This window comes from Xyrauchen texanus, chromosome 26 (genome assembly GCF_025860055.1).
Source record: "Xyrauchen texanus isolate HMW12.3.18 chromosome 26, RBS_HiC_50CHRs, whole genome shotgun sequence".
Taxonomy (NCBI): Eukaryota; Metazoa; Chordata; class Actinopteri; order Cypriniformes; family Catostomidae; genus Xyrauchen; species Xyrauchen texanus.
The window spans coordinates 16,715,625-16,725,679 of NC_068301.1; the positions used below are offsets into that span (position 1 = coordinate 16,715,625).

General features: G+C 36.3%; 1 protein-coding gene across 3 annotated transcripts; it reads right to left on the reverse strand.

The window, feature by feature from the left end:
- Positions 1-98: 98 nt before the first annotated feature.
- LOC127619734 (sestrin-2-like) lies at positions 99-7,259 on the reverse strand. 3 transcript variants are annotated; one of them, XM_052092702.1, is made up of 10 exons: positions 7,112-7,259; positions 6,145-6,210; positions 4,883-5,062; positions 4,583-4,765; positions 3,641-3,841; positions 3,413-3,554; positions 3,168-3,280; positions 2,809-2,999; positions 2,417-2,561; positions 99-1,761 (listed from the first exon to the last, which is right to left on the reverse strand). In XM_052092702.1, exons 1-10 carry the CDS (start codon positions 7,115-7,117, stop codon positions 1,675-1,677), a joined length of 1,314 nt encoding a protein of 437 aa, XP_051948662.1. In that variant the 5' UTR covers positions 7,118-7,259; the 3' UTR covers positions 99-1,674. The 3 variants fall into 3 exon arrangements, with proteins under 3 accessions (XP_051948662.1, XP_051948663.1, XP_051948661.1); XM_052092703.1 differs by having other exon boundaries at positions 6,145-6,206; positions 7,112-7,215; XM_052092701.1 differs by lacking the exon at positions 7,112-7,259 and adding an exon at positions 6,538-6,615.
- Positions 7,260-10,055: the final 2,796 nt, after the last annotated feature.

Here is a 10,055-nt window from a genome sequence, read left to right on the forward strand (position 1 = left end):
TAATTTGATAAGTTTATACAAAACACATGATTAAAATATTAAAGACATGAATGATTATTTCATAGTAAAATATTTTATTATACATACAAATGCTTTAAAGATATTGCACAAAAAACAAAATGTGCTTTTTAAAATCCAGTTTAGCCAGCTGTGACTCAGTCTAGAGAGAGAAAGAGGCACTGCGGAGTTCTTAGTGTCAAACTCACATTAATGTTCATCAACACACACATACAGAACATAATACTGCAGCATTGCAAATATACATTCACGGTATGAAAAGAGAGGTCACAGCGAGGCGTGCGCAACATTCACTCAAATCCAATCACGAGCTGGTAGCAGCGGATCAACCATCCCATAGAAGCACAAACATATGGCAGACACTATTTGCACTAAGCGCATATAGCGACAGGTGCTATTTTCACCAATTGTAAAAAGCAACAAAAAGCGTCTTCTTTGCACTAAGTGCAAATAGTGGCAGATACTCTTACATCCTTGTTTAAATATTAACATAGAGTGGCACTACTGCAGCATTTTTATTTTGTTTATTTGGAGTCCCACAGATACCCTACACCAACCCCTACCCTACAAAAAATGAATCATGGTTTTACCATAGTAAATGGTACATGGTATTTTTCTAGTAAAATTATAGTGACCACAAAATTAAACATGGTTACTATTAACTAATATTAACATGTTACTGTAGTAACCCCATGATTAATACATCAGAACTATATAGTTTCCACCAAAACACATTGTTACTACAATATTACTATAGTAAAACCATGGTTAATTTTATCCAGATCATATCCTTCTCTCAACTCCCAACCTTTTAATTATTACTAGTAGTAGTATTATAGGAAATATTAAGAGTAGAGTTATGGGAAAAAGTATGTCAAGGGGTGTGATTCGAACCCTTAGCTCCAGTGTGACAATACATACACATACCGTCATTACACCCAGAGCTACTACAGCTGCACATGGGGTTGCAGTTTGTCGTCAAATCCTGTGATCCCACCAGATCATTGGAGTGTAAATAGTCACGCAGTTATCCAATCTCTTAATCCACTAAATGTCTTAACCGTTAACCAGTTTAATGTCTCTGCCCCATTGCAAAAAATTCCAAAAAATACCCGCCTTCATTTGATTAGCAGTTGACCCCAAATAAATCTGTCATGGCTGTCTTGAGTTTGGTCTGAGCAGTGGTGGGCGTTATTAGTGTAAATAGCTCTACTGACAAGATGGGCTATTTGCACTTAAAAATATTGCAAAGAAAAAAAGAAAATGAAACTCTATCGACCTTTCTCACAGTGGCATCATATTTGATTTTTGACTGGAATGAAAAGAGACTTACAGACTTTTCAGTGGTATGCACTTTATAAAGTTGTATCAAGATCCTAGGGCATTGTAGTCTAATATATTTTGGAAAGCAGCTTTTTTTTCAATATTTTGTCCATGGACAACAGTAAATTACAGTAAAACCCATTGAAGAGACAGACGACAGCCTCGTTTTCATCCCCTTCAAAAATCAATTATGGCGCTTCTGTGAATAAGGTCTTTGAGCTTGTGTGCATTAAAGTGTGCTTCAATTTAAGATCACAGAGTCTGCAATCAGAGCATATAGTGTTTCGACGGGTCATCCCTTGTCTTAATGGTTTTTGGAACAGTTTGTGCTGATTAGGTAATGTAGCGTGTAATAGCTCTGAGAGCATAAAGTAAAGCTGCCTGCATTCTTGCCTCCATCAGTATTAGGTTCACGTGGACCTGCAAAAAAAACAATGACAAATGTTTCATAAAAATAACCATTGCTATACATGCTTTGTATGTACCCCAAAGTGATAAACCCACATATGAAGGTAAAGAGAAATAGACGATCATTGCTAGTTCTCATTAGGGTTATGAAAGTTCTACTACAACCAATATTGCCTTAAAGGGATAGTTCACCCAAAATTGAAAATTCTCTCATGCAACTTCACTTGCATTGTATGGACTTAAAAAGCTGAAATATTTTTCTAAAAATATTCAATTTTGTTCAGCAGAAGAAAGTCAGTCATACATACATAATTTTTGGGTAAATCCCTTTATGATGATCAACAAATGGCTAGTCTCAATGAAAACTTATTTAAAGCAAGATCTGATATTATTTTTAAAGATATATTCCATATTTCCTGGCATAACGTCTGTCCAATATGTGCATTTCTGAAGCAAACCACTAGAGGCCACTAACACATAACTTCAAAATGCTAATTATTTAGAACAAGGCCAAGAACACAAGCATAATTCCTTTCTATTGCTAAAGAAAATGCAGTTCTTTCAAACAAGAAACACCTGTTATCTTTATATCCTTACATGAATCTATATTTTTATCTATATAAATATTCTACCACAAACAAGATGTTTATGATAGAGACTAAAATACCTTTTCTGAGTGGCAGAACTGTCTCCAAAAGCAGAAATACATTCTCGGTGTGGTTTTCTCAGGGTGACAAGCCACTGTCTTAACATACACTTTTAAACTGCGTTCTAATAACTGGTTCACCTCCCAGTAGTTATAGTCATCATACCTGTATGTGCACACATTTTCAAGCAAAAATAAAATGAATCAGGCACAATTAACACAACTTTTAATCTTAAACAGGTTAGCCTTGAATAAGGCTACCTAATGAGGTTTTGTCTCCTAATATGTATCATTTATATATATGTGACAATGGTGGAAATTATTTTCTTTGCTTTATTTTATATAGACCTAATCATAATCCACTTTTGTCTCTACTAGGGTAATTTTAAGGCTATTATGCATGCATGACTGACCTGATGCCATATAGGCAGTGAATGTAGTTCCAGATGGCTTTGCGGAGTGTGGATGTGTCCACGTTTGAGTGCATGGCCATGGTGTGATATGTGAGTGCACACACCACCTGCAATTTCTCATCTAGAAGTTGAGCCATCTCTCCATACAACCTGTTCATCAGGGAGAAACCATGATCCTCCCATGAATAATCCTGAAAAGCACAAAAAATAAATCATACAAAAAGATTAACATACAATGCACAATGACTTTGTGTTCAAGACTTATTGTAATGCACATCATATATTTTCTAAATTAATTATTTAATTGTGTTGTATAGATCATTGTATCAATGTATGCATGCACATAATGAGTAATGCACCTGAGCTCTCATGGTTGGGGGGGACTGTTCTCCTCTAGGACTGAAATCCTGGTAGGTAAATTCTGCATCCACCACAAACCGTGAAATGCAATCAGGAAGGACAGGGCTCACAACTGTTTGAAAGACAATTATTACAAGTGATCAGAGAGCAGCAAACTTGGAAAGTACAAAAAGATGGAAAGGAAATATGGTGTAAGTTTGTGGTTTTTGTGTGACACATCATTAACAAATTATTTTGTTCATACCCTCCGCTGACTCTAGCAGACTCTCTGTCCTTTCTCTTTCAAAGCGAGTAACCATCTCTTCCTGTGTATACTCTTCACCTTGCTGTTTCACCATCATCATTTTCTCCAACAAAAGCTGAACTTCGTTCACAGCTCCAGGCCACTGTGCACACACAGATACACATTCAATTACCTGAACACAAAAGGATATAATTAACCGGTGATCAACATCAGTGAAACTTTTAATACCTCATGTTGATTTCTGGTAAAACTACATGACTCTGTGGGTGAACATGGTTGGAGTGGCTGATCATCTGACTGCTCTGGCTCAGGGAGAATGCCACAACCCCAAACAAAGGAGGCCAAAGAATGGGCATGGCTCATTAAAACCACAGCCTGAATCAGCTCTGCCAAAGACCATCGAGCTTCCGTACCAGGACAAACTAACTCCTGTGAACAGAGAATTTGTTTAAACAATAACTTCTCTAAATTAATCTCTACATATTATGGTTGTGTAACACAATCAATAGAAATAATGTGAATCATTAAAAAGTGTTAATCAGACAAAAATGTGTTATCCCTCTTAATCTTTAATCACAAATGTTAACTAAAGCCTATTAGCTTTTTTTAAAAAATGGGACAAGTCATTCAACATATCCCACTCACACTTCCTAAGAGCAAATCGAACATCACTCATCAAGGCACTTCAGGCAACTTTATGTTTAGTCCCTGTATGCATCGCTGCTGTTTCAGACACCAAAGTGCCGCATCAACAATAATTTCCAAGACGATCACTGTCGGATGTTCAAATCCTCTGCTGAGAAAACTTTTCCTGGTGCTTTGGAGAGATTAAAGTCTTTTGCTGATTCTGTCTGACACTGCTTAAATAAAGAGTTGCAGTGGTAAACTAGATATGTACATGCAATATTATCTTGACTGCTTAGCGAGGATTGCCCTGAAGCACTCTGTTTACATTGAAGTGAACATTCTGCATTCATGATGTGAATAAGCAGTTCTGTGCCATTCTTATTTCTTCCTTTGATAGTTTTGTGCAATAAGATGTTATAGTTATTTATTTATTAAATTTTTTCACCTTAACACAGTCATGGACTAGTCAAATAGTTGTTAAAAAAACAACATCCAGCTAGTCGATTATGAAAACTGGTAGTTTTGCACATCCCAAGCATTTACCCGTATGTGTTCTTGGGTGATGATCCAAGGTCTGTGTGCAAGTAGATTGTTGATAGTCTGCAGGTTCTGTATTTTAGGTGGTGCACAGTGAAGACCCCTGAGCCAAGACTCATCCCCACCAGCAAGTAGAAAAGCAGAACTGTGACGCTGCACTAGGTATGAACACTGATGACGTGCAGATGCCTGCACAGATACAGAAAAATTACTGTTTATTATAAACACTAATTTATGTATATCTACAACTTGCAGTCTTGCATATCCTTTGGTGCCAAACAAATAGATAATCCTCTTTTTCCTCACCAAGATGATTATAAAATGTCTCCATGATAAAGGCAGAGGGCCATCCAGCTGCAGCAGGGCATGCTGGGTGCGCACAAAACAGGCCAAGTAGGTGGGATGCATACCCATTGCCATGGTGATATGATCTGCACGCTGGTCTGACAACAGAGCCTCTGATATCACCTCCTGTATGGCCCCATCCTCCAGAATCCAGAGACACAAATTAAGAGAACTGAGTTTTGTTCTGCAAAGCCCTATTCGGATGGCAATTATTGTACATGGCGAGGTGAGGTAATTCCTGCATTTATAGGGGGTAGTCAGAGATTTTATTGGCGTCTGAATCCAAAATGTCTGTGTTTTTCTCCCACCTCCGGTGAGAAATTACCTGTATTTTTTGTTTTGTTTTTTGACAAACACCAAGGTCGTGTGGTAATTTAATTTCCATCCGAATCCAAAATTCCTTTTTGACCACTGCTAAATGCCGTACGTTTGCGCTGCGTTTGGTAACAGCTCTGGCGGTAATGGACAGGAATTTGTAATAATTAATTTGTTTAATAATAAAATTATGTCGCAGCTCCACTACAGTTAGTGGGAACTCTTACGTAGAAAGGAAAGAAAAACGAGAGCCATATCACGTATACATTTGAAATGATCAATTATTATAGTAGCAATGTAATAAAAACAATTTATATCACATTTTAATGTAGAAATGTTTACTAAATACATTTATACATAGTGCTTGCATGACTACTCGTTTATACGGGTCGAGTAGTCCCAGAAAGGTTGCTGGGTTATCTTATTTAAAAGGTTTAATTTCCAGCTCAACGTTTGAACATAATTCCAAATTATGTCCGTCATTTTGATCGATAAATCATAAGAAAATAATTTTTACTATAGCTCCTCAAATTTCATTTGAACCATCTTTTAATGTCCTTGATATGTGCGCTTCTGTATCCCCTTCATGCGCTTAGGAGAGAGAAAGCGGCGCAACTGAGGTGATGCGGGTGATGAAACATTTGTAGCACCACTGACATCGATTTGGCCATGAAAATGTACTTTTACAGACGTCATCACTGAAAAACAATTTCAATAATATTCCGAATAATAAACTAACAATGACAACCTAGGCCTAATGCGTTTAGAGACAATGAAAAAAAACTGAATTCAGTGGAAGAAGTTCTACACGTGCTGCTTTAACTTAATTGTCAACCAGTGACATACACAATAAAAATAAAGATGTAAATTATAAGGCCACAAAAATAATTGTAAAGACCAACACACACCTCTTCAGTTGGGATAAAGGCACTGGGCCCAGATGGCAATGCCTGGGGAACGTCAACACCCCCTTCCTCATGAGAGAGAAGACAGATATAGAGTTAGACAGAATGCATATGAGTTATTCTTTTACTCAGTTAAACCGTTTTAATAGTATATGAAATGTAAATCTGCCAACTTTTATCAGAGGAATACTTGTGTGCAATACCCTAGAGCTAAACTGTCATTCCATTTTGGTTACTGGCTATGTTCAGACTGCAAGCAAATCGGATTTTTTTCTAAAATCAGATATTTTCAGGAAGACTGTCCGCACTATTAATATCAAGTGATCAAATCAGATTTGTGCGTTCAGACATAACCAACCAATCTACATCAGTTGTTTGGTAACGACGTAAGCGTACCCACGTGACGATGCTTTCAAAACAGATGCGGGGAAAATGGAGGTGCATCATAGCTCTCCAAATAAGCGCCCTGTCCAGTCACGGTGCAGAACTCCTCCGTCGCACAAGAAAAACTATAAATATGTACATATTGTGATGTTCCATGCTGCAGTCACCGATTTTTGACGTCATCGTTGTGTGTCGCCTGAAGAGTGACGCAAAAGACCATTTGAAATCCGAGAAACATCTGAAAAAAATCTGATTTCAATCACATTTGCAACCACCTCCCAATGTGGGTTGAATTTAATTCGGAAAAATCAGATATTGTGTGTTTTTTTTTTGCTGTCCAGTTTATCAAAAACTCATCTGGAAACAATCTTGATATGCAGAAAATCAGTCTGAACAAAGTGGGTATAACGGTCACTCACTTGTTATCGGGCGCACAGTGCAAGTCTGACAAAAGGTGCAACCGATAGCTTGGGTGATGCATCGACTAAATTTGAGCAGTGTAGGTTATACTGTATACAAACATACATTAACAGACGCCGGATCATGGACACATAACAATGTCTCGGACACACATTCTAAAACTCACCTTCATTGGACGGATGCGTGTTCAGAGGTTAAACAGATGATACGATGACAGAGGAGTCTTGGATGGTTCTTGTTCTGTGACTTCATTGCGCTTGTGAATAATTCTCGCCGCTGAAAAGCAGGAAAAGGCACCGGGAGGAGGTGTGGCATACGTGACCACACTGCGCCGGGCTCTTGCATCACCTCTCTGGCACAGCATGACGCAACCCACCGGTAAGATATTTGATGATTCTGGCGAGTTAATGGATTATACTGCTTTTACTCTTAAACATCGTTTTACATGCCATCTGGAATGAAATTATTAATCAAATTTGTTATGTCATGGACAAATCACCCCATTTTTACCATCATTATATCTTGGGCAAATTGAGTTTACAAGTGAAAAATGCTCTAATAGTTATATTAGACAAAACATTAACAATATTCTCTACACTTTTCGATCGGTAAGAAATAAATTGGATCTTTTTTTTTGACAAGCAAACTCCTATATATATTTGAACCGCCTATTTATAACTTCCGAATAATCATAAAGTCAAAGAAACTCATTTTAAAATTTTAGCTGATATTTATCCTTCTAGTGAGTTTCTAAATATTAGATTTAATACTGAAAATGCTCTTTGTAGATTTTGTAACTCCTTTACAGAGAATCCTGAGCAAATGTTTTTCACTTGTAAATTCTCGCATGCTTTTTGGGAAAGAGTGCAGAGCTGGTTAAGTGAGAAAAAGGTTGCTGTATTGAACTTGTCTTTTGTAGATATTAAATATGGGAATTATGAAGAAGGCAACGTAGGTTTCTTGATTAACAATATTTTGTTGTTGGCAACATTTTATACACAAATGTAGAATTATCTGGTTCAATACCTAAAAACCCTGACAAAATTTTAAAATAAAAAAGCTGGTATTTTGATAGATACAATTGCAGAATATGATTTGTTATAATTTTTATGTTTATTTTTATTATTTTAGTACCTTGGTGACTTCACATGAGGTTGTAATTATTATTAATTAATTTAATTATTATTATTATTATTATTATTATTATTATGTCTCCTTATATTATTCTTTTTGTGTGTCAGCCCATGTTAAAATTAAGTTGATTGTAATTTGAATGCCATTTTGTTGTAATATTTTTGGTGTTTGCTTAATAATAATAATAATAATAATAAAATAAGGCCTGTAATGGCCTTTTGGCCACTATAAATCTTGCATTGTCAAGTAATAAACTAATATACTAAATAAACTAAACTAAGATAAACTAATCTTAAAAGGATAGTTCACCCAAAAATGAAAATTTTCTCATGATTTTACTCACCCTCATGCCATCTCAGATGTGTACAACTTTCTTTCTTCTGCTGAACACAAACAAAGTTTTTAGAAGAATATTTAAGCTCTGATGGTCCATACAATGCAAGTGAATGCTGATCAGGCCTTTGAAGCACCAAATAGAATATAAAGGCAGCATAAAAGTAATCCATAAGACTCCAGTGGTTAAATCCTTTTTTACTATAAATCTCCACTTTCACTTTGCTTGCATTGAAAGGACCAACAGAGCTGAGATAATCTTCAAAAAAGATTTGCTTATGTTCAGCAAAAGAATATCATAGACATCTGGGATTGCCTGAGGGAAAATTATGAGAAAATTATTTTTATTTTTGGGTGAACTATCTCTTTAACCTCGCGTGACCACACGTGCATGACATTTTTTTTTTTTTTTGCTTCGCTATACGCAAAGCATAATTTAAATGAATAAAGACCGACTGAATACTGTTCACAAGACTCTAAACTGTAATTTCACAGGTTAACTTCTGCCGCACCAAGTCACGTGACACAACAACATGCCATCGATTTCCTTGAAGCGCTCCTACGGACACAACGCCAACAAAAGTGCCTCTGGTAAGAAATCTTTACGTTTTTTCATTGAAACCTGTTTGGTTGTATAGAGTAGAATCAGTCAATTGTTTGTAGGTCAGCGCCCTGATAAACATGATGCCAACATATTTGGAAACTGGCACTGAATTTCCTCAAAAGTAGAAAAAAACATTAGTTATTAGAGGTCGACCGATATACTGGTTTTGCCGATTAATCGTCACCGGTAACATATTTCTGGAACTGTCGGTTATTGGCAAAAATCCACACTGATTCCCCATTGCTGATGCCTTGTGGTGTTTGTTTTGACATGTGAGAATACACTTTGCATGGAGCAAAACACTTCAGATGTGGATTTAAAACATCAACAGCTAAATGGTATGTATGCTGTCATATCAAAGTAAAGTCATTAATTTGTTGACAAGATGCTGCATTAGTAGAGAACAGCAGTATGTTTGCAGACAAGGCTGAGAGGATGCTAACATTAAAGCTAACCTCAAGCGTTTAGAACAATGTTACAAAAATACACACAAGTCCTATCCAAATGTTTAAATGTCATGATTGTTACATCTATTACCACCTATTTGCATTAGTTTATATCCAGCTGGTCAAAACACAAAGCTAGTGATGTGAGAAAGCAAATTAATATCTTCATGTTGCCGAGAGAAATGTATAAACAAATCAGAAACACATCTGATTTAAATAAAAAAAAATTATCCTCATTGTAATACGATGATTTCAGATCGATCGCATTCTTGCACTAAAAAAGGCTAGACACAGCACAACAAATACAGTTTAATAGAAAGCAGGTGTCTAAATATGCTTTTAAAGAGACACTGAATATACAAAAACAAAGCAAAATAAAGACAATCGTCTAGCAATCGTTTACATAGAAAAACAAATTGATGGTTGTATAAGCGTTTGGTGTGAAGAGCCCTTTACATTTGGTGGAGGTCTTTGGCTATTTCGTATTGCTCTCTTATAAACATTTCTTAGAGTAAGCAATGAGTTGTTTAAATGCTTTGTCTGGAAAGATGTTTAACTTGGAAATGTGTGAAATCCTCGCGTTTGGTTCCAGT